General features: G+C 40.7%; 1 protein-coding gene across 1 annotated transcript in view; it reads left to right on the top strand.

The window, feature by feature from the left end:
• The window catches only part of POLA1 (DNA polymerase alpha 1, catalytic subunit), a 303543-nt gene that overhangs the window by 100891 nt on the left and 177389 nt on the right, over positions 1-25263 (top strand). Inside the window, exons 27-30 of the mRNA XM_081793414.1 lie at positions 16503-16535; positions 17348-17440; positions 19015-19220; positions 21308-21440. Of these exons, the coding sequence (XP_081649540.1) occupies positions 16503-16535; positions 17348-17440; positions 19015-19220; positions 21308-21440 (465 nt within the window). The remainder of the gene's footprint in view (positions 1-16502; positions 16536-17347; positions 17441-19014; positions 19221-21307; positions 21441-25263) is intronic.

Below are 25263 nucleotides of genomic sequence, written 5' to 3'. Positions count from 1 at the left end.
TGGACCTTTGTTCCTCATGGTTTCTTTCTTTTTTTTTTTTTTTTTTTTTAAAGATAACACTAGGTAGGGACAAGGACATTTAAATGATGGGGTCAGAAACCATTCATCCCATTGCTTTTTCATCAGCACTGCCCTCCCTCCCTTTTAATATCATAGGTACTATTCCCTGCATGCACCCAGAGCTGCTTCTGTTTTCGGACTCAGCTGAAGACCGGAGCGAGCCTCCAAAGAGAAGGTTTTAATCGATTAGTCCATTGGTATGGCACTTGGTATGATTGGCTCAGTCATCCTGTTTTTACATTCCTGCAAGACAACTCTTGAGTTCTGTTCCTTTTGTTTACAGACAGTCAAAACTGCTTGGTTGGAAGTGATCACATTTATCTCTTAAGTTCCTTAAGGGCGGTGACATCTTGAAATGCCTACCATTAAGACTTGGAAACACTGGTACAAGAATGTCTGCAGTCCAACTTTATAGCTAGTCTTTTCGATTTTTTAAAAACAGCTGTATTGCTACTAATTTCACAAACACGCTTTGCTCTCTCATAATGAACTTTGAGGCACCACAGTTCTCTCTTTTCCCCACTTCCTACATCTCAACCTTTAGCGTGTCCTGATTCTACTTCCCATCCCGCCCTGCTGCTACCACCTTTTCCCATGCCCGTAGCATCACTCCTCTCGACTGGCACTTCTCCTCTTTGCTCCCCACAACCCATTGTCCGTGTCTGCAGGGTTGTTTGAAAATTAGATCATGTCCTTCCCTTGGTCTCATCCCAGCACCTGTAAGGATACTTTTCATGTAGTAGAAAGTCAATATGTGTTGACTAAACAAACTATAAAAGTTATTGTGATGGGTCAGATTCCTTGCAGCCAGCCAGCAAACTCACCAACCTTTAGACCCACCTAATCGAAACTACACATTGTCTCTGTAACGATAATAGTAGTGCTCACAGATTTGTTAAGGCTCATCTTTTGTCTTCGTCCCCTCACCTGTGACTGATGGTTGACACTGTTTCTTAGGATGATCAGCAAAGGGTTTGTAAGTGGTGCTGGAGCCAGCCAAACAGGTTGCTCCTCTTTGGCAGCCTCTTGGATAAATCAAGAGAAGCCATGGTTATGAAACACACCAGGTAACTGCTTAGATTGTTTGAGGACTGATGTAATGTAATTATGAAATCACTACAAGTTCTGTGAGGGAGGCTAATTTTTTTGAGAGCGTGACCCATTGAGGATTGGGTGATAGTTGTGGATTCTTTGCCCAGAAAAAATAGGTATGTATACATGAATACAGAATTTTGTCGTCCATTAAGCGTGGGTTCCTAGACTGAGCTGTAGCTCATAGCAGGAGTATGTGTATTTTGAAAATGCGTCTTCAAAATTAGGTTGTTAGATTGAGGGTAGGTTAAAACCTCTATTTTTGAACTATAAGCTACAGGAAGTAATGTAAAATATGGGCACATGGGGATATTACAGAAAAGAGTTGATTTCTTTTTTTTCTGTGTACTTAATTGGCATCATAGCAGAATCTTAAGGGGTAGGGAATTGTGAGGTGTGATGTTTTTGTTTATCAAACAAAGCCAGTGGAGGGATATTGGCTGATGTGGCCTTATTATTCTGTTGAGGAGGCAGAGGCACATGGAAGGTGAAGCCCTCATGGCTGCAGGCTTCGTGCCTGTGAATCCGAAGCGTGCCCTGAACACAGACCCACTGAGCCTCCGTGGGCTTAGCAGCCAGTGGGTGAGGAACAGAGGGTGCAAGCACATGGGTATACGGCACAGCACGGCAGGAGAGGAATTTCTTCGGCATCTGTCTCGGTTGAACCCAGTGCCCCCCGCAGCAGCCCCCCTTTTTTGGTCTTTTTCCCCTGTTTTAGTTTGTCTTGGTATCTCCATCAAGCACACAACCGAAGAAAACAGATTATCCTCTTGGCTAAAAGTTCTTGCAAAAACTTCACTATTTTTTTATTTAATTCCATCTCCTTTGGAGTTCAGGAAAGCTCTTAGTTCTGAACTTACTGTCATGGCTTTTGGCATTCCTGATGTTTTCACAGTCTCAAGCTGGCTGGTTTCTGGTAAGTCGCAAAAGCAGAAGGTATTTTGTCCAGCTACCTAAGCAATAAAAACAAGTATGTAATGCTGTAGTACCAGAGTTGTCGGGTTTTTTTTTCCTCCTGCACAATATATTAACTAAGCAAAAAATTTAAAAGAACAAAGACAATAAATGTAATGTTTGTTAGTGGTAGTTTGAGATATTTCAGGAGAGATGAGATGTGAAGAAAAGCAATGGCCATATTTAGAAAGCTGCCTCAAACCCAAGAGTATCTATTGAAGTAAACTTGATGACAGACTTTTTTCCTCTTCATGAATCATTGTATTCCTATAAAAGCGAAAATTCCTCTTCATCTAAACAAACGGCTTCCACATCTGTTTTCTTGGTTTCTCAAAAGGGTGTCTTCGGCTTGCATTTTTTTTTTAAGTGTTGATCTGTTTAAAATGAAATATCGTCAAAAGCAGTTTATACATCAAAATCCAAGTTGGTCTTCAGCTTCTAAGAATTAGTCAAGAATGATCTGGTGGTAATGGTGGTGGTAAAGGGGGAAAAAGAGAACACATTTTGTATTCTGCATAGGTAAGTTCTCTTTAACCATACTCTTTAAGTTTTGCGGATTTATATTTAATTTTTACATGCTCTCTTGGTTCTGGGGACTGATTAAGTAGGTCACTTTGGCATTGGCAGCACATCCCAATATTTTAATGCTCTGGGCTCAGAGTTCTGAAAATAAGTGTTTTCCAAATTAGTAGCAGGGGAATTCATTTGTTTTAGTCCCATTGACTAAGAACTGACCTATAGTTAGATCTGTTCTTTAATCCCATAATCAGTCCCGCCCCCCGTCATGTCACTCAGAGAAACACACACACTCCTGACCAGTTTGTAAACTGCCCTACACGCTTTTCTGAAGCTCTAGTTCGGTTCGCAGGCTCTTGTGAGTCTGCACACCCCTCACAGGTTTGGGTTTTATCTTTTTTAATCTTTCGTCTCTTCTTGTGTGACAGGCCACCATGCCCTTGAGCCCATCCTGCCTTTTCAAAATAAAGACCGAGAAGCAGCTGAAGCGGCGGCTCTTGTGCAGCTGCCAGGAATGTGATCTTGATCCGGGCACCCGCGCGCCGGTGGTGTGCGGCTGGTCGCAGCCGTGCCGTTGGCAGTCACAGGGCTTAAGAGGGGGAGAGCAGAGGCGGTTGTCTTTGAGGAAAGGAAGATCTCGTTTTGTGTGTGAAAGCCAAGGAGAAGGGCTGTAGGTCGGCACATGGGGCCCTACTGCCCGGCACAGGGCTCCTGGCCATTGAGCGCCCGGTGGAATTTCTGGGCTCCGATCAAGGCGGTTTTCTTTCAGGAGTTTGTGCGAGCCTCCTTCTGCCCCCTGGCCTACAGCTGTCTGTTCTGTCACAACAGTAGCTTGCTCTGAGGTCAAAGGTACATGAGAACCGTGAGACATTTGATGTTATCAAAACCAAATTAGCAACCAAGGCAATTAATTTAATCACTTATGACTTAGTTTCTCTCAGAGAGTGTGAAGAATGTTATTTGGAAACAGAGGAACCCCTCCTCCGTAGCTTTTTTTTTTTAACTGGACAAGTATGAGTCAGAACTGCTCACAAATGGCCCCAAACTCTCCGTAAGAGTGGCACAACTCCTCCCCCCTCCCGGATGCAGGAGAGAGGCAGGGAAGGGACAGCTATGCCCGAGCTTGGAGGAGGCTCTTGTGAAGTGAATTGATTGACGGTCAGTCTTCTGTGGAGCCTATCCCCGCCTCAAGGAGGGGAGCCACTGCCTTTGGCTGTTGTGGCTGCTCGAGAAAAGGCAAGGTGCTCCCCTCTTCTTTGACCTTGTTTGGAGGGCTGATACAATTATTTGTATTAGGCGCTAGCCACCTGTTGGGATTGGTCTCGTTAAAGGTCAGTGTGTGGTGCCTGGCTGTCTGTGGCAGCCTGCGTCACATTTGCCGGTGTCCGCTGGTTTGTGCGACACCTGCCAATTGTGACAGCAAGAATGGAGATCTGAGAGCTGAAAGGGAAAGGAAGGTTCTGGAGGAGGAATGAGGAATCGAGGGACCCACGGAGCCCATTTACTGTGGTTTGGGTGCTGGTGTGCCTTGTCTCCCTTTTCCCCTGCTGTCCCTTGGTGAGCTCTGCCCTCTGTTCCGATGGGTTCTGTCTGCATCCTGACATTGCTATGATTTATTCATTTGTGGCATCTCTGTTTCTTGTAGCCAAAACTTCTCACGTCTCCTCCGTTGAGCACCTTACCTTCTGTCTGCCTCCCTGGCATCTTCATTCACGCGCCCACAGGCATAGTGCATTCATCAATTCCAAAACTGCTCTTAAGGTTCTGCTCCCCAGCCTGTTCCCCTTTCCGGATTCCCGGTCTCAGTGAGTGACAGGCACTGTCTCCCCAGTTGTTAAGCCAGGAACGTTGGTATCATACCTGACTCCTCCACCCCTTCCTCATGCCCCAAATCCAGTCAGGTGGTGAGTCCTGTAGATTCCACTTCCTAAATGCCTGCGAGTCTCTCCGTTGCGACAGCTATTATGCCGTGTAAGCTTCGTTACTTCCCCCTGGACGCCACCCCCCCACCCCCGGCTGATATGTATTCTCCACGTGTTTTATAGCCAGAGAGACTTCTTTAACTTGTCAATCTGGTGGTGGCACTCCCCAGTTTAAAGTTGTTAATGTGGCTTACAAGGCCCTTTGCAGTTGGGCCTCTCTCCTGCCTTCTCCCCACTTTCTTGAGCATTCTAGCCTTAGCCATATTTTTATTTGCTTTCTGTTACAAAAAAACCTTAAAATTGTGTAAAGTTTAATGTTGTTTAATCACCATTGAGTTTCTCTTTGTCCTTGGGATCCTCACCAACACTCTTCCCCCATCTTCCTTTGCCTCTTAGGCCCTAATAAGGAGCCCCTATTAAGGGTGTGTGTGTGTGTGTGTGTGTGTGTGTGTGTGTGTGTGTGTTCCCAGTCACATATTTGGTTCTCTGCTCCGCTAGATGTTACACACTAGACAGGGAAGACATTGTATGGGAATCATTTGCTTTTGTGTTCCATTACACCTAGGACATGAGAAGTACTCGGTAAATACTTGGTAAGTGAATGAATCAGTTCCTTTTTGAGATTGTAAATGATGAGAAAATTACTGTGCTTCCTACAATTCATATCACATTCTTGAGCCTTGGCCACATTAGAGAGAGGCAGTACAATGACGTCCACAAGTAAAGGTGCTTTTCTTTTTTTTTTAAAGTCATAAGGAGGCAAATCTTGTATAGTCTTTGTATTGATCTGTTATCTCCGTCATATTCTGCACCTCCATCCTAAATGACTTCTAAACCTGGTACCCGTTGATTTCAGAATTTCTCTGTATTCTTCCTGGAGAAAAATAGAAGCTGGTGGGTTAGGAGGAAGAGTGATGGGTATATGAGAAAACGTTATTTGATTGATCCTTAAATATGTTTATTCTAGAGGCATGCCTGAACATGTGTCTGTAACACATGTGTCTCTGGAGAAGTGAACACAGTTATGTTTCCCTAAAACTAGACTATCTTTCTGTGAGAAGATTTTTTTCATTGAAGCGGGAACCCTCCATACTTTAATCATAGGTAGCTCCTAGGATCTGTTTTCTGAACTGCTAATAAACAGGAGGGCAAAGGATAGCATTTGCTAAAATAATAAATAATAGTTTTTTCTAAGAGAGCATATGGCAAGTACAGGCAGTATCGAATCAAAATGTCGTATTTTGGTACTGAGCTAGGGAGTTGCCCCCCATCCCACGTGTTGGGTTTAAAAAGTTCTGCCTCTGACCTTCCCAGAGCAGAGAGTAATGTTGAACTGTGCCATGACATCTTGTCACACACCAATCTTAAAAAGGAGCTTTCCAGAAACTAAAAATGCTTCCATGAAAATAAGGACAGTAACACCTTGGCCACCCTCTTAGCTTCAAGTTGTCCGCCAGACCACCACCTAGCTGTTCTGCCAGGGTTGAGCTTTAGGCCAGGTACTAAGTAACGATAAGTGAAAACCTGGTAAATTTTCCATTTGTGGGGGCTGGGAGCACAAAGTTTTCTAGTCACATATTCCCATGACCTCACTTATAACGAAAATGTTGCAGATTCTAGAAAATGCTAATGTCCTTTTTAGCTGTAAGTATTATCTTGATTGCAGTGCTTCAGAATTGCCCAACTTCATTATCTGAGCATAGCCAGCCTGACGCCTTCTTCTCAAATAGACAATTATGATCAATTAAGCACTTTCAGGCCTTATAGAATACTTAATTTTATTAGTCAATTATTTGTGCTTTGAAAGAGTTAATGGTAGCTACCCAAGCCATTATTAGAAATTAGTATGTCCCAAAATAGAAAGGCTATTTCCTTTGTGTATGGCACTGCAGTGGAAAATGCCAAGCATAGTTTTTACTGAGTTAAAGGGTGAGGGAAGGCGGAGTGGGGGAGAAAGTTACATGTAAATCATTTAGCCATTAACCTAATGGGTGGATTTATAAATCCTATTACTATAAGCCCTTTTCATTTCCACTGAGGCCTGGTGCATGCTTGATCCCACTAATGTAAAATTCATTCCGTCTAAGTGATTACTGAAGTAAGACACTTTGAGTCAATTTTAATCAGGGTGTGTGAAACTTGCCTGAGCGCCGATGTTCACTAAAGCGCGGACATAGTTTGGCCGTGTCTTAATTAGCCTCCCAGATGAGTTATGTGAGGAGTCAATCAGGGAACCAAATCTGAGCCTTTTGACGTGTCCGTGTTTTCTTGTGAGGGAAATAACACTGGTAGGGGCTGAAAATACCCAGCTCCAAAGCGGGAGGCAAAGACCTTTGTGTAGGGGTGTTTCTAGTCTCATGGACATTATGTGAATTCTGAGAAATCTGAAAGCTCGACTCTTCCAGCTAATTGGAGCATCTTCAGCGGTACTTAAATTTAAATGAATCACAGTTTCAAATCTGATGGAATGGGGACCCTCTTCCTAGAAAAACGCACGTAAGCACGCATTCAAATTTTTCCTTATGGTTTCAAGAATGTTCACATTTCTTGACCTTAGGTTAATATCTCCTGCTCCAAGTTTCAACCTTGGTGTCTTAGGGTTTGGGTATTTTTTGGAGATGTAATATTTAAGAGTGTAGGCTCACACTTGAACTCTTGTGTCAGTGAGTAGATTTAGCTCAAGTGTGCTTTAAAGCCAGCTCTGCACACTCTCCAGGGTCCTGTGTCAGAGATAATCCCAAGTATGGCAGTAATGCACAGAAGTTCAAGTGAAGCCTAGGGGACATGAGTTTCTGAGCTGGATGGAGGTTGGTGTGGAGGAGGAACAGAGAGTAAGAATGTTGTGAAAGGAAGTTTTATTTAAAGGTGAAAACAGTTTTTTAAAAGTCAAACTTTTTTTTTTTTTTTTTTAAGTCCACAAGAGGAATAAATCTTCCAGGGCAAGAAATGAGAAGAGAAGGGAGAAGTTCACTTTCCATTTCACACAGTGCCACAGACCATAGTATTTTAAGTTTTTAAGTCAATATTAGAGCCTTGACACATTTTAGGGCAGTAATCGAGAGATACTCATAAATATTATAAATATATGTGTTAGGGAGGAGAAACCTTTCAGAAAGCTTTGTTTATTCAGTGTGTTTTATATTCTTTACACATGAGCTATCGGAACGTCTAGGTTGTAAATTATGGATTTAAAAGAAAATCAGTTTATCTGGAAAGAGTTGTGTAGGAGAGTTACACTTTTAGTCAAGTTTATATTTAATGGGGCTTTATCATTGGGGTAGAAATTCATTTCTCATGAGTGAATATTTGTTTAACATGCATTGTGCTTGAAGGTGGGGTTAAAACGGATTCACTTTTCACTTCTTGCATGGAAAGAGCTAGCTTTTAAACAATTTTTTAAAGTTTGTTTGTTTATTTATTTATTTAGAGAGTGCACAAGGAGGGCAGGGGCAGAGAGGGAGAGAGAGAATCCCAAGCAGGCTCCTCTGTCAGCACAGAGCCCAACACTGGGCTGGAACCTATGAACTGTGAGATCATGACCTGTGCCGATACCTAAAGCTAGATGCTCAGCCAACTTGAGCCACCCAGGAGCCCCTGAAAGAGCTAGCTTTTATAATTTTTTGTAATGTTTATTCAATTTTGAGAGAGAGAGAGAGAGCCGGCACGAGTAGGGTAGGGGCAGAGAGAGAAAGAGGGAGAGACAGAATCTGAAGCAGGCTCCAGGCTCTGAGCTGTCAGCACGGAACCTGATGCGCGGCTCGAAACCGAAGACTGTGAGATCATAACCTGAGCCGAAGTTGGCTGCTTAACCATCTGAGCCACGCAAGCACCCCAAAAGAGTTAGCTTTTAAATGCATACTGTGTATGGGTTTAATTGCCACTTACTGCAACTACCTTTAGGGTCCATTTGTTGTGGAGATGGATTTATCAGTTCATTGCTTTGCTCTTCTCATGTTAGACCACCTGGGTTTGCCTCCTTTTATTAGAACATAAAAGATAAATGTTTATTGCATCCCTGTGCCAGGCATTGTGTTAGGTTTAATCGCTAAGACATGATCTCTGTTTATAATTTGCTTATAGTGTCTTACTTACCTTTGTATTAGAGCGGTGTGCTCTGGGTATACACAGAGGACTTTGAGGGCTAAATTGGACTAATAATGTACTCCTTAATTTCATTTAGTTGGGGAGGCCAGAGAGGCTTCTCTGATGGTGTGAAGTTCCTTGTAAAATAAGTAGAGATTTAAGTGATAATAATACCTAATGTTTATAAGCACTTATGTACCAGGAACTGTAGAAAATAGTCTACATATGTTACATGTAATGTTCACAGTAGCCATCTTGTAGGGAAGCTGTGGTTATCATCTCCATTTTACAGTCAAGAGTTGGAGGCACAGAGAGGTTATATTGTGTGCCTGAGGTCACACAGCTTTTAAGCAGTGCTGTTAGGTTTTGAACTTATAAGTAGCCTGTATCAGTCAGCATTCTGCAGAGAACCAGAATCATTTTGGTGGGGAGGAAGGGGTGTGGAGGGTGTGGGAGGGGAGAGTGATTGATTGATTAATTGAATGATTGATTTTAAGGAATTGGCTCATGTGATTGTAGGGGATGGCAAGACTGCACTCTCAGGGCAGGTGAGCAGGCTGGAAACCCAAACACACAGCACCTGAGTTGATGTTTCGGCTTCAGTCTGAAATCTGCAGCTTCTTCAGGGGACTTCGTTCTTTATTCTCTTAAGGCCTTGAAATTGATTGGGTGAGGTCCACCCACGTTATGGTGGGAGGTAATCTGTTTACTCAAGGTCTGCTGATTTAAAAATTGGTCTCATGTAAAAACAAAACAAAAGAACAAAAACAAGAAAGCCTTCTAGACTTATGTTTGACCACATAACTGGTTATCACTGGCCTAGCCAAGTTGACACATAAAATTAACCATTACACAGCCTAACTTCTGAACCCACACTTTGGACCAGTGTGGAGAAACAGCATGTGAAAAGCACAGAAGCAAGAAAAGAGCATGGCTCGTCCATGGAACTCAAAATATTTCAGGAAGGTTGAGTTGAAGTATGCATGTGGGAAGCATTCGAAGATGAGGTCAGCTTCGAGTACATCATGAGTCTTGGGTCAAGCTAAGGGATTTGAATTTCATTGCAAAGAGTGCATTTGAAAAAGAACACTGGAAAAGTGTGAAGAATGAGTTGAAAGGTCGTGAAGCTGGAGACAAGGTAGTCTGAGTGGTGAGGGCCAGAAGGAGGGAGAGCACATTGGCAGGAAGCAACCCTGGAAAGACAGAGTCTTATGTGAGACTTGTTCGTTGGATTAGAAAGGAAGTCAGCCCTTTGTTTCAGTTCGAGGCTCTTGGAGGGGCCATTTCTCATGTTTGGAGCTGGGGAGGGTTTGGAGAAGATGGATGCAGTTTAGGAATGAATGCTTGTGGGACAGATGGTGGAAAATGGGCTTGGAGAGAGAAAGTGTTATTCAACCAGGGGCAGTTTTGTCCCCCAGGAGACATTTGGCAATATCTGGAGATAATTTTGGCTGTCACAGCTGGAGAGAGAGAGAGCACTTGGGCGCGCGCATGCATGCTACTTACATCTAGTGGGTAGAGGCCAGGGACAGCCCCCCGTGACAAAAAGTTCTCCAGCCTAAAATGTCAATCAGTAGTGCTGAGGTTGAGAAACCCTGATGTATATATGTGTATGTGTGTGTATTCTCCTGAGCAAGAGGGGGAGATATCAGCAGAGGGTGTCAAATTTTTATATATTGTACATATACCCACCCAGTTATGCTAAGTGCATAAAGCTATATGCAGAGAACTTGTCAGAACCTGTATATTTCTAGTTATTTTACAACCACATAGCCTTCAAAAGTAACCTAGGATATGATATATTCTTGTAATGCTGATGGTCTTTGTTGGACATATTAGTGCCTCCTTTCCCAATACTAAAGAAATGAATATGGGGGCGCCTGGGTGGCTCAGTCGGCTGAGCGTCTCACTTCGGCTCAGGTCATGATCTCACACTCCGTGAGTTCGAGCCCTGCATTGGGTTCTGTGCTGACAGCTCAGAGCCTGGAGCCTGCTTCAGATTCTGTGTCTCCCTTTCTCTCTGCCCCTCCCCTGCTCATGCTCATGCTCATGCTCTGTCTCTGTCTCAAAAATAAATTAAAAAAAAAAACATTAAAAAAATTAAAAAAAAAAAAAAAGAAATGAATATGGTTGAAAGACAAAACAACCAGATAGAAGGAAGAGGTATTTTTACATGTCAAACTTGGATTCTAGATTTTTACATCTGGGAGGAATCCCAGCCTCTTCCATTTTAGAAATGAGGAATCTAAGATCTAGAGAGAAAACTCAGATTGTTTCTAAATCACTTAGGTACTAATTGGCAGTTTAGACCACTACTCACATTTCAGACCCCCAACTTTTTTTTTTGAGAGAGAGCGCAAGTAGCAAAGGGGCAAAGAAAGAGAGGGAGAGAGAGAACCCCCAAGCACCGCTAGTGCAGAGCCTGATGTGGGGCTCGAACTCACGAGTCGCAAGATCATGACCTGAGCTGAAGTCGGACCCTTAACCAGCTGAGCCCCCCAGGTGCTCCAACCCCCAAGTTTTTTCTCACCTTGTATTTGTATAATGTTTTATCTTTGCTAACCACGTTTTCAGCACAGATTTCTTATTCCCATCTACCTCAGGGACCTGGGTGGTAGTTTTAATCCCAGTTTCACAGAAGGTAAAACTCCGGTTTTAAGGTAATAAGGAAGGAACCCAGTGTGACAGGAATGTTAAGTGGTGAAGACAGAAAGTAGGGTGCTTATTAAATCCATAGCCTATGCTCCTTGAACATCTTATAGAGAAGACACACATCTAGGAATAACAGGTAAAAGGAAAATAAGAAAAAGACAGTCAAATATAATGAGGATGAAATACATGTTTGCCAAGTGGGAGAACTGAGTATCACAGAGTCCTGCTTGGAAACTGCTGAAATTGGGACTAGGAAAGCTTACATAATGGTTGGATTACCACATATCATAATATTTATATTTCTTCTACTCTTCTTTTCCCTATCCTTCAAAACCATTCATTTTGCTACCCCTCTTATGCTAATGTATTTTTTTAAAAAGCCTTTCCAGTTTATTTCTAATTTTATGTCATCAGTAACAGAAGAATCCTAAAGCCATTGAGATTTCAGTTGTCATTCTCTTCATGCATTATTTGTTTAGGATTTGACCTTTCCCAACATTTTCTTAACTTGTAAGATTTCTGTTGAGTGCAGCGTCGACCATCATCTGTCATCAAAGTGGGTTTCTTGTTAGTAGATATCACTGTGATGGACCTGTGCTTTTGGAAAAGGAGCTTGAAACTTTGTTTTTAACTGTGGAAAAGTGGTGTTTTCTTGCTCCTCTGTAGCATTAATAAGCACAGTGTTTGTAATAGCATCTGAAACCATTTTGTAACCTTTAAATGCATTGCCAGACACACGTGTTCCGTCCTGGCAGAAAGTAAGGAGCCCAGCTTTATCCTGACCTTGTTAGGGGAACCTGTAAATACACATGTCAGTAGTAGTTGGGCTTAGGGTTGCTGCTGCTGTTAAACCCGGCATCATAAACCTGCTCTTTCTGCTTAGTAAACCACATCGTGGGTGTGTTCCTGAATACATTATTTTTTTTAGAAAAGTTTTTTAAAATACACTTTACATTTCCTTTTAGTCCCCACCACCCTCCACCAGCCTTCAGAGGCTCAGATTGGGGTTAAAATACTTTTTCGTATTATTTTAATTATTGCTCTCCCCACCCCCAGCCCCACTCCTTTCCTGTTTCCCCCTCCTCTTTTCCCCTAACGGCACTGTTCTGCAAAGCCTGCAATGATTGATATGATGGCAGTGCTGTCATTCTTTTTAACCAAAAAAAAGTCATTTTTGTTCTAGTTATTTTAATAGAGTCCCATTAAAGATGTATTGCTGACTGAAATATCGGCATGAAGGGCTCTCACTGAGCTGAGCCCAGGAATTAAGAAGTCAGGAAATCGGCTGCTGCATTGCAAGAGAGCCTTGTGTGACACCGAATCTCCTGATTGGGGAGATCATTACTGCTATTATGACTCGACTTGCGTAGGAATTTTAAATTCCATCTGAATGTCAGTAATAACCCTCTTAGCAAATTATCCTGAATAAAATCACGAAGGCATTTTATATAATAGGTGTTGAATTACTGGATAGATTTGCTAATTAAATACTCTTTGTTCTGCTGCAGTTGACATTACAGGGTAAGATCTTGAACAATTATTCTCAACAGCTGTACTTTGTTAAGGGAAAAATTAACCACAAAGTTTATTTTTTTACACTTGAAGTTGGCAGATTTTTGAAATGTGCTTGAAAAAATTCCATCATCCAATTGGTAATGAGTAGATAAATATGCAGGTGTTGCTGTGAAATCAGATAACTGCAGACTGCCTTATTAATGAATTTAGCAAGCCTTTATAGCCCTGTTTCCTAGCTGTTGGCACTTAGAAAATGATTTTCTGTCAGAATGGGGAGCTTTAATATTAGGCTTGTCAATTTGAAGTGAACTTATGAACGGACATCTTGTAATCACTGTACCTTGTGTCCAGTAGACTTTTCTTGATACTTGTGGCTTCTTTTAGAAGTGAATTTCCTTAATGGGGGAAATACCCGTGACATGTATAAATTTTTGACTGTTGGCTTCCCGAACATTCATGTGGTATGGGCTTTTTAACAAGGCAATGAAACATGCTGAAAAGAAAATGAGACGTAAGGTCCTGTTTCTAGATCAAGCTGTTGCCTATTTCTGTTACTTTGGGTAAGATGGTAGAGCCTAATTTTACTCAACTGTAAAATGGGATTAATAATACTGCCCACTCCTTAGGATTAGTCATTCAGCATTTTACAGATATTCATTAATAGCCACTGTGCACCAGGACCTCTGCTAGATGCTAAGAGTTTGGTAGCCCACAGGGCACCTAACAGCTGAGCCCTCCCAGTGAACAGTTTGAATCAAGGGTGGCTTTCTGGTCATCCTCGTTAGCACTTGGGCAAGCGTAAGTCTGGACAGGGCACTTTGGTACCCACCATCCAGAAGTGCTTAGTGAAGAAGCGTGAAAAGTCAGGCTCAGCCTGGTTGCGGGTCTCCTATTGAATGGACTGAAGAGTTGATGAGCTGTGGTTAAGGACCTTGAGCCTGAGATGGAGCTCAGGTCCACTGAAAAGCTACTGTTGAGGTCCCTTGGAAAGATGGTGATAAAACTACCCTCAGAAATTGGTATAACGTCGGTTGAGAGCTATTTGGCTATCTTTATAAAAAATTTGAACCGATATAACCTTTGACCCAGTAAGTCTTATAGGAGTTTATCTTGTTACTGGCAGGTTACGTGTGTTTGAGGATAATTTGTTGAAGTGTGGTTATAAAGGTAAAGATCAGAAACAACCTACGTGTTTATTACTAGGGCACTAGTTAAATCATCGATTGACACTGTATAGTTGTTTAAAAAGAATAAGGCAGGTCTTTATGTGTAGATGAACAATATCTAAGATAAAGTATTGGGGTGAAAACAAAGCAGTTATGGTATAGTCTTTATATTTTGCTTAGTTTTCTTTCTTTTTTTTTACTTTTTATTTTTTTACGCTTATTTATTTTTGAGAGAGGGAGAGAGACAGAGCATGAGTGGGGGAGGGACAGAGAAAGAGGGAGACACAGAATCGGAAGCAGGCTCCAGGCTCTGAGCGCTCAGCTCAGAGCCCGACGCGGGGCTTGAACTCACAGACTGTGAGATCATGACCTGAGCCGAAGTCGGACGCCTAACCGATGGAGCCACCCAGGCGCCCCTTTTGCTTAGTTTTCTACCATTTTTTGTACAAAAGATCCAACAAGAGGTTTCTGCCACCAAAGAGAAAATTGTTTTGGTAGCAGCCCTCAGATTGTGCTTGGAAATGGTTGTGAGTTGGTGGCAGGAGAGAATAGAGGCGGTTGATGGAGGATGAAGGTTGCCACTACGCGTTGAAGGTACGCTCAAGGACAACATAGTAGGTTTCGTTCATGGTGTGAAAGAAGAGTAGAGGAAATTGCTTACTACATATGTGGAATTTCAGTGAAAGGTTGACGGATGGTGTCTGTGGTATTTTTACTTAGGTACTGGTTACCTTATAGAGCTGTCCGTTGTGATGAGGAAGGCTAAGCTTAGTGTGGTGGGAGGGGCGCAGGGTGAAGAGAACTTGTGATGAGCAGTTCTGTCCTCACGATGATTAAATTGGTTGATCTCGTTATTGCCCTCTTCCCAAAGGAATTGTCATATATTCTCCCACAGTGCATTTCTCTGCAATTTAAATGTTTAAAAAAGAAGGTGAAGTGGAGGAGTGTGAATGTTTTTTAGGAGTTAACTGAATTTCAGAAAAGTAATTGGGATTACTATGAGAATTGTCAGTCAACTAGCAAACAGTTTTTTGAGTACCTGTTACGTGTGAAGCCTGGAGCTAGGCACACACATGTGCTCTGGCCTCCAGGAGCTTGTGGACTAGTTAGGGAGGGGACAAACTGTCAACTAAAAACTTTTCAGAAGGGCATTATCATGATTATCTTAGGCCATTGGTCCTTAGCCTGGCCCGCAACATAAATACCTGAAGAGCTTTTTCCAGAACATTGTGAGGGCCAGGTATTGGTGTTTGTCTGTTTGTTTGTCTTTATGGCTCCCCAGGTGATTTCCACCGTACAGCCAGTGTGAAAACCATCGATTAGGGGCGCCCGGGTGACTCAGTCAGTTAAGGGTCCGACTTCAGCTCAGGTCATGGTCTCATGTTTTGTGAGTTCGAGCCCCAGGTTGAGCTCTGTGGTGACAGTGTGGAGCCTGCTGGGGATTCTCTCTCTTCCTCTCTGTTTGCTTCTCCCCCATTTGCTCTCTCAAACATAAATAAACGTTTAAAAAAAGAAAACCTTGATTAGCCTGATCCATATTCACCACCCCCAGGACAGAGGAAGGGCTTTCTTCCCTAAGAACAAAGGACAGTGAATGCCTGAGCAAAATTAGCCTGTAATAAAGGGGAGGAGAGGAAGCAGTGGAAATGGAAAGTCAGGGGTAGATGTGAAAGATAATTCTAAGTTCAGGGTTTATAGGGCTCTGTAATACATGTTTCCAGTTTGCAGCTATATGGTCCAATGGACAGAACTATCTACATATATTATGTAGATGTTTGTCTTTATTCATTGAATACTTACTGAGCCCTGCCTCTGGCCTGGGCACCGTGCTAACTCCAGAGAATATGTGAAGGTCTACTCTCTGTCTTTAAGAAATTTACAATCGAGAGAAGAAATTTAAATCTGTGTATATATCTTTTTCACTTTTTTTTTTTCATTTTGTAAGGTTATTTATTTATTTTGAGAGCGAGAGAGAGCATGGTTAGAGGAGGGGCAGATAGAGAATCCCAAGCAAGCTCCATGCCTCCAGTGCAGAGCCCAACATGGGGCTTGATCTCACAACCGTGAGATCATGACCCAAGCAAAAATCAAGAGTCTGGATGCTTAACCAACTGAGCCACCCAGGCTCCCCCCCTTTTTTTCCACTAATTTTTAACATTCTGGGTAAGAATTGCCAGATTTGCAATGCTCTGTGAAGCTTTTTTTTAAAGCCATAGTTATATTTAAATATGAATAATGAGAATTAGTTTACCTCTTTGCCTTATCATAATGGGATGTTTTTATTACACGTGTTTATTAAAGATAGACCTTAAGTAGATTTTTACAGTAGATCTACTTACATATCTCTGGCTGTGAATCAGCATAGAGGCCACCTTACTTTTAGATTATGTTGATATTACTGTTATTTTGAGGGTTGTGGTTGGAAAACCATCAAGAGCTTTAAAATGTATGAGCAGTCATTGGGATATTTATCTCTGTGTACTTAACGTTTATGGTTTTGTAGCTATGTTATGTACTAATCTTGACTTTTTATTTCATTTAGATTTTGATGCATACAAAAGAGATGGTGCAGAAGGTAATGCTGAGCATTTTCATCATACAATGACTCTTAAATATCATACCTGGTGACGTTTTTGTATTCAAGGAAAATTGTAACCCAAACAGACTGGAAATGGCTTCTTAGGATGCCTAGTTTACGTTTATAATCCCTGCTAATGGATTATAGCTTTTTTCTTTTACTAACACTGATATGATCTGGGCGCTGCTTGAAGCCTATATGTGAGTGTTTCAAGCAAATTAGTAACAGTGCTAATTAGAGTTTACTTCCAGGCCTTTATACTGTATGTGCTGTAGTGTTGTTTGTTATGATTGATTTTTTTTTGGCACTCTTCGTATTCTCCTAAATACTGTTTGAAACTGTTACAAATTTCATATGGATTTGTGCCCCTGCATTTTAAAAACCCATTATGTTTCTGCTTTATAAATTGCTGTGACCACTAAGCTCATGATACAGTGGATAGATATAGACACCCCCCTTCCTAGTCTCTTATCCTCCTTTATATTATTCAGTTCCACAGTTTGTTTCAGTTGAAACTAGACATTTCCCCTGCCCCTCTACTGTCTGTCTGTTTTAAGAAAATTAGGTAGACTTTCTTAATGTGATAGTGGCTTTCCTCTCTAGTTTACTGGTTTATGGGTTTATTGGTTTATTGATTGTACTCAATATGGACAAGATATGGACATATTGACGATATGGACAAGAATAAACATAAGCTTTTGAAAAATCAGTGGAACGTGTAATTTCTGTAGTATGGGTAATCTTGAGTTTTGTTTATGCTGATCACTCTGTTTTTGTTGTTAACTTTTATAATTTTTGCTTTTTATTAGATGAATCTTGAAGTTATTTATGGAGATACAGATTCAATTATGATAAACACCAATAGCACCAATCTGGAAGAAGTGTATAAATTGGGAAACAAGGTGATGTAATTTGATGAAATTATCTGTTTTACCTACTTTAGTGAATCCTCTTTTAACATGGAACATGTATATGTACACATGTGCTTCAGAAAATAATAAATTTAGTGCTTCTCAGCTCCTCATCTTCTTATTTTTCTTAGCTTCTAATCCAGTTGTTTGTCTTAAGGGTAAAATTCAAAGGAGAGTGTTTTTTCCTTAAATGATAAATACATTTTTGCTTTGAAGAGAGTCTGAGATGTTTTCATCTTGTTTCTAAGGCTGGTGGCTGTGGTGTTCTTGTCACACCTTTGTGATGTTGGGCTTAGGCCTGGCTACAGTCATATCTCTGGGTCTTGCAAGAGGGAGGCACACTGCTTCACACCCTATGTCTACTTTCTGATAAAAGAAGAAAGCAAAAAAAAAATTTTTAATGTAAATTTAAAATATGGTCGTGTTTATACTTATCACATTATCATGCATGAGGAGAAACATCTCTAATAGCGTTCAGGTGGATTTTATACACTGACAGATATGGAGAAATACCTGCCTACATACATACATACATGTACACACGTTAGAATTTTTACAGGAGTACTTAAAATATATTTGAAAAGGCAAGTGGACATTTGAAAGTAATCATTTGTTGCCCCCTTATTGCAGTCGAGGTTTCTTGAGTACTTGCTATGTTAAGATATTGTCCCAGTAACCTAGAACTAAGATATCATCTTCCAGAGTAAGAACTTCCTGCCTTTCTCCATTAATATGTGTGAAGTTTGACCTATAGCATTCACCTGAGAGCAAGCCACACGTACTGTCCTCATGTTGCACTTCAAAAAGCTGTGTATTTTCCCTGGGTGACTGGCTGTGCCTTGATCCTATCAATAAAGAGCAGGTCATGTTTTGTTTAACATACAGGTACAGGGAGATCTTAGACATTATTTTCATAGTCAAAAGTTTTACTTGTTTCTGGCCACGTATCTACTTGTTAAACTGTCTAATCTTTCTAATTTAGTAGTTTGAAGGTAAGTACGAATGAATTTAGTTTTTATTTTTTATTATCTTTTTTAATGTTTATTTAGTTTTGAGAGAGAAACAGAGAGACAAAGCATGAGCGGGGGAGGGGCAGAGAGAGGGAGAGGGAGACACGGAATCCGAAGAGGGCTCCAGGCTCTGAGCTGTCAGCACAGAGCCTGACACGGGGCTCGAGTCCACGGACCGTGAAATTATATGAGCCGAAGTCGAATGCTTAACCGACTGAGCCACTGAAGCACCTCTGACTTTAGTTTTTAGATTCAAGAAGACTATTTCATAATTTTCGTAAATTTCCTGCGGCAGACCCAGCTAATTCTGTCCTTTGGTTGAGTGGCATGATATATTTATGTTATGGTGTATTTTTTTTAATCTTTGTCCCTGTGCTCTTTGAATGGTTTTGCATCATACTCAACATAATACTGTGTTCTGTATCACCTGAGTAAATGCATTCTAATCTTGTGTGCATTCAAGTTCTGTTTAGATTAACTCTTGGGAATTTGTAGCATGTTCATCTCCCTAGTGGATGTTTGAGAAGCTAGTATTAACGGTAGAAATTTTCACAGGTAAAAAGTGAAGTGAATAAGTTGTACAGATTGCTTGAAATAGACATCGATGGTGTTTTCAAGTCTCTGCTACTGCTGAAGAAAAAGAAATACGCCGCTCTGGTTGTTGAGCCAACGTCGGATGGGAATTACATCACCAAACAGGAGCTGAAAGGATTAGATATAGTTAGAAGAGATTGGTGTGACCTTGCTAAAGAAACTGGAAAGTGAGTTCGGCTTTCATGTGTGCTTTTGTTGTTTGTCTTTAAAAACTTCACATGGTAATGACATGGACAAGATGTATGATTCTGCCAAGCGCAAGGACCCAACTTCTTTTTTACAGATTAATGCTCCTCACTTATTGGGAGTGGAATTTTCCAGGTAGATGAAAACTTAGAAGAAGCCAAATTCACTCAGTGAGAGATACTTGCTGTAAGATACATCTTAGGAGTTGTGACTCATGATGAGGGTAAACCTTCACATATTAGCTCCCTACAGAGTTGATTTCATTGGTGTTGGCTTGTCTCTGTTTTGTTTTGCTTTCCTATTCTTACTAGAAAGTGCCTTGTGTTGTGTCCCTGAATCATCATAGAACCTCTTTAGGAGGTCTTTAGGAGGAACATAGTTGTTAAGGTGTCCCCATGTTTTGACTTAAATATTCTGGGATTCAAAATGCACCATGGAGTGAGACTTTGTTCCCAACTGTATCTTTTATGTATAAAGATTCTTAGGAATCTCTAGAAAAAAATGCCTATCAGGTTAATTTAAGAGCTGGGTCTCAAATACCCTACGTACCTCAGAAATAATAAATGTCATGGCTGACCCCCTAGCTTTGCATCTGAGACTGGAAATGGTGATACTAAGGCCTGTTTTTTTTTTTTTTTTTTTTTTTTTTTTTTTTTTGAGAGAGAGAGAGAGAGAGAGAGAGAGAGAGAGAGCGCGCGCGCGCGTACATGAACGAGGAGGGGCAAAGGGAGAGGGAGAGAGAGACTCTTAAGCAGGTTCCATGCCCAGCACAGAGCCTGACATGGAGCTTGATTTCATAACCATGAGACCATGACCTGAGCCAAAATCATGAGTCAGACGTTTAACCAAGTGAGCTACCCAGGCTCCCCAAGACCTCTTTTTTTTTTAAAGAGTCACATTAATTTATAAAGCACCCATTTAAAAAAACCTGTATCTTTATGTGTTTAATGTGCCATCTTTCTAGATATTCCTGTTTTGTGAACCTGCCCAATTCTGAAAATAGAACTTTTTACTTTAAAGCAAAATTTTAAATTAATCTTAATATTGCTGAATATTCACACTTTTTACTTGTTTTCCAGTCTCCGTCTTGCTTTCCACATTGGGAGATTGAGCAGTTGTTGCTTCTGCAAAACCACTCTTGATTAGGCAAAGTTGATCATCGGAGTATAGGTCACTGTTAGCCTTTTATGAAATGAAGTTTGAAATGCTTCATTGCCCCCAAATGTACCCAAAGATGAAACTACTTTGTATAGACTGTCGATTAGAGTGTTCTCTTCAGCTTTGTGTTTTCTAAGAAAAGATGCATCATAATAGAAGTAAATTTCTCTGAGTTAGAAATGTATTAGTAATTAAAGCTATACAAATGTTTTTGTCAGGGTTCTTTTTCTGACAAATTATAATGCAGCTGTCAAAGCCTTGCTCTGCATTTTCTCAGAAATGGATAAAATATTGGCTTCCTTACTCCTTTTCTTTTTCTTTTTTCCCTTTTTTTTTTTTTTTTGAGGGGGTCTGGTAGAATAATAGGAAGTGTAAGGTTGGAGAACACTGAGCAATATAATGAAGCCAAAGAAAGAAAAGTTTGAAATCTTTGGTTTTTTAAAAAATTTTGCGTAAAGAGCAAAATATTTCTGCTTACCTAGTTAATGGTCATCTTAGCCTGGTGATACCAGAAATAATATCTTGCTACTTTATGGGGAAAGTCCAATTTTTTCTTTTAAAATTTTAGCCTGTGAGCAGAATATAACTGCTTGTGAATTTTGTAGCTGCATAGATGCACTTGTGGATGGAACACATACCTTTCTCAGTGCACATTTTGTGTGAAGCATTAGCTGCTGAATGAAAAAGGGTCTGTATGTTTAAGGGCAAACCTGACGTTCCAAGGTTGGTAAATCTTTCGGAGAGTTTGTGTAAAAAAACAAATAGTAACGGCCTTTTGGACATTAATGCTCATGTTAGCTTTTAGTACAGATCTTGTCCACATGTAAATCTAATGGCATTTATCTTCCTTTTCTCTCCTTTATTAATAAAGTATAATATTAAAAAAATGAATCCTTCTCTTTTTTTGCAGCTTTGTCCTTGGTCAGATTCTTTCTGATCAAAGCCGAGACACTATAGTGGAAAACATTCAGAAGAGGTTAATAGAAATTGGAGAGAATGTGCTAAATGGCAGTGTCCCAGTGAGCCAGTTTGAAATTAACAAGGTAAATGTAGCATTTATTGCTGAGCCCAGCTGCTGCCATGTGTTTTTTGCCTCCTTCAGATAGTTGAAGAACCACCTCATCCTTGCAGTCGAAATAAATTCTAGCTGGTGATGAAAGCCGCTTAACAACTATCTCCCCAATGGATCATTAGCATACCGCTTCCTCTTCCAGCTGCTGGCACTGCCCTGTCTCCATCTTTTACTTGGTGGAAGCCTTGTTTCCAGAGATTGTGTAGAGTGACCTAGTTGATGTTTAGGGAACTAGCGAGTATTACCTTCTCCATGGTCCTCGTCCTCATCTATACTTGTTTGCAGAGGACAGCCTGTAAGCTTAGAGAGAGACAGAGACAAGAGTGTGTGTGTATGTGTGACTTTCACAGAAGGGGATCCTTAGAGGTGTTGTAATGAGAGGGCTTTTGTGGGACATAGTCATTTAGAATTAAGATGGCGATAGCATTTTTTGTATAGCCAGAGCACTTGTGCTTTTATTTTCTTTTTAAACTATGTAATTTAGACTCTGTGGACAGTTTTAGTTGTTGAAAATAGGGAATATTTTTTTCTTACCTAATTTGAAAAATAAAACCTTGGTTTCCAAAGTGCTGTGTAATATAAGATGTTAGTTTGCAGATCTCCCTTTTTTCCTCCATTTGAAGAGTACCCTTACATATACAGAAGCTAATTCTGCAAATACCATTTTATCCATTCTGTGATAGATTACGTTGTCAGAGCTGATAGAAAAAAAGAATTTTAATGAAAAAGAATTTGATGATGATATAAAATGGAAGAGTTAAAACTCTAATGATACCATCATGATACCTTATGTTAAGGTGATGCCTGTCATTTTTGCACATTTTCTTACTCTTGGAAACGTACTTTTACATTGAAGCGATTACAATACATAGTATTTGGAAATGTGTTTTTGTTTACATTTTATTTATTTTTGAGAAAGGGAGAGAGAGCACAGGTAGGGGAAGGGCAGAGAGAGAGGGAGACACAGAATCGGAAGCAGGCTCTAGGCTCTGAGCTGTCAGCACACAGAGCCTGACATGGGGCTCCAACTCAGAACTGTGAGATCATGACCTGAGCCGAAGTCGGACGCTTAACCACCTGAGCCACCCCAGCACCCCAAGGAAATGTGTTTTTATTTAACATAAACAGATTTTGCCACATTTCTATGTTATCTTAAAAATGATCATGTTAATTTTGTATTTCACTGATACATCTTTATTTAAAAATTTTGTCTGATTATTTACATTAGTTTTGGTATTATAAATAACCAGATTGAACATCTTTTCTTCTTTATCTTTTTGCTTCTGAATGAATTATATTCTTAGTTTAGGTTCCTTGGCGCGAAATATTTGAGTCAAGAGATAGGACTATCTGGAGCACCTGGGTGGCTCAGTTGGTTGAGCATCTGACTCTTGATTTCGGCTCAGCTCGTGATCCCTGGGGCGTGGGATTGAGCCCTGTATGTCATTCTCTTTGCTGAGCATGGAGCCTGCTTTGGATTCTCTCTCTCTCTCTCTCTCTCTCTCTCTCTCTCTCTCTCTCTCTCTGTCTCTTTCTTCCTCCACCCCTTCCTCTCTGCTTCTGCCTGCTCTCTCTTTCTGAAAATAAAAAAATACAGGAATATCTGTACAGCTCTTGCCACATTGCTTTGTAAGAGGGTGATAACCAATTGATTAAATAAAATGTGTGTGCCAGTGTCACCACAGATTTCCTTGTATTGGTAGTAGTTCATTGGTGATAATATCATTGATAACATTTAAATAAAATAATGCTGTCACTGTGTTATGAAAGTGTCTCACTTTTGGATTTAATTTGCATTTGTTTGGTTTTTAGAGAAGATGAGTATTTGCTATGCATATCCTTAGGATTAGTATTTATTTTTAGATAAGCCATTTGTTCCTTACACCTTAACTGTGATGTCTTTAATGTCACAAAAAAAGAGACACTCTTTTATATACAGAAGCACAAACAACTAGAAGTAACTATTAGAAGAGTACTTGTGCTTTGGCACTAGCTCTTCACTTTAAGTGATGCCATGTTCACCTGTTGGCATGGCTTTACTTGTGACATCTAAACACTGATTTGCTTTCAGATTTTGTTTGGTCTGTCTCAGAAATTTGCGTGAGGAAGAGTTCAAACTGCAGTCTTCCCTTGATCACTTTTTGCATCACTTCCGCAGGTTGTATCCCTGACACTGTCTACCTTCTTAGAAACGTGGGCCCTGTATTCCAAGGAGCTCCCGGCAGGAGTTTGGAAGGCTGAATCCAAACATGACCGTATTACAGGCACAATAATACTGAGCACGTGTCCCCTAGGCCACTGCACCCCACTGTCATCTTCTCATATGAACAATGACAGTGTTACTAGTATGCCAAGAAACTGAAGTCATAGGCACACTGGCAGTGTCCAAGTTCTGATGAGCAGTCTATAGTCTTGTGATTTTTAAGTTTTTACTATTGAAATTGTTAAACTTAAAACTAGAGAGTAGTATTATGAGTCCCTATGTATCCATCATTCAGCTGCAATAATTGTCAATTTACAGGGACATTATTATTAATCACAGTAATAGTAATAGTGTGATCAGGACTGTGCATTCATTTTTCTGTGGCAGAACTAAAATTCTAAGTCACTATCTTTATAATCTCCATTTTACTTGACATAGTGGCTGGCAAGTAACAGTTGTCCAGTGAATATTAAAAGTTGCTTTCTTTGTTTAAAAAATTTTTTAACGTTTATTTATTATTGAGAGACAGAGCATGAATATGGGAGGGGCAGAGAGAGGGGGAGACACAGAATCTGAAGCAGACTCCAGGCTCCGAGCTGCCAGCACAGAGCCCGACGCGGGGCTCGAACTCCCAAACTGCGAGATCATGACCTGAGCCGAAGTTGGACACCCAACCGACTGAGCCACCCAGGCGCCCCTTCAGTTGCTTTCTTAATCTTCCATTCATCAAACATGCACTACCTCTTATAAGCACAATGCTAGATTCCGGAGTATAAAATTGAATGAGCAAGGCAAGGTCCATGTTTTCAAGATGGTGATGGTCTGTCAAAGTTATATTTACTGTCCCACATTTTTATACCTTTTAAAAAATAAAACGGATTTCTGCAGTGGTGATTCAAGCGCAATCCTTTTTTTTCCTTTGTTTTTTTTTTTTTTTTTTTAATTTTTAAAATTTTATTTTTTTAATTTACATCCAAATTAGTTAGCGTATAGTGCAACAGTGATTTCAGGAGTAGATTCCTTAATGCCCCTTACCCATTGAGCCCATCCCCCCTCCCACAACCCCTCCAGTAACCCTCTGTTTGTTCTCCATATTTAAGAGTCTCTTATGTTTTGTCCACCTCCCTATTTTTATATTATTTTTGCTTCCCTTCCCTTATGTTTATCTGTTCTGTGTCTTTAAGTCCTCATATGAGTGAAGTCATATATTTGTCTTTCTCTGACTGACTAATTTCGCTTAGCATAATACCCTCTAGTTCCATCCACGTAGTTGCAAATGGCAAGATTCATTCTTTTTGATTGCCGAGTAATACTCCGTTGTATATGTATACCACGTCTTCTTTATCCATTCATCCGTCGATGGACATTTGGGCTCTTCCCATACTTTGGCTATTGTGGATAGTGCCGCTCTAAACACGGGGGTGCATGTGTCCCTTCGAAACAGCACACCTGTATCCCTTGGATAAATACCTAGTAGTGCCACTGCTGTGTCGTAGGGTAGTTCTGGTTTCCATTTTTTGAGGAATGTCCACACTGTTTTCCAGAGCGGCTGCACCAAGCACAGTAAATTCTGATGAAAGGCCTATCTGTG

Source organism: Panthera onca, chromosome X (assembly GCF_046562875.1).
Source record: "Panthera onca isolate mPanOnc1 chromosome X, mPanOnc1 haplotype 2, whole genome shotgun sequence".
NCBI classification, from domain to species: domain Eukaryota; kingdom Metazoa; phylum Chordata; class Mammalia; order Carnivora; family Felidae; genus Panthera; species Panthera onca.
This window is presented reverse-complemented; position numbering and strand designations above follow the sequence as displayed.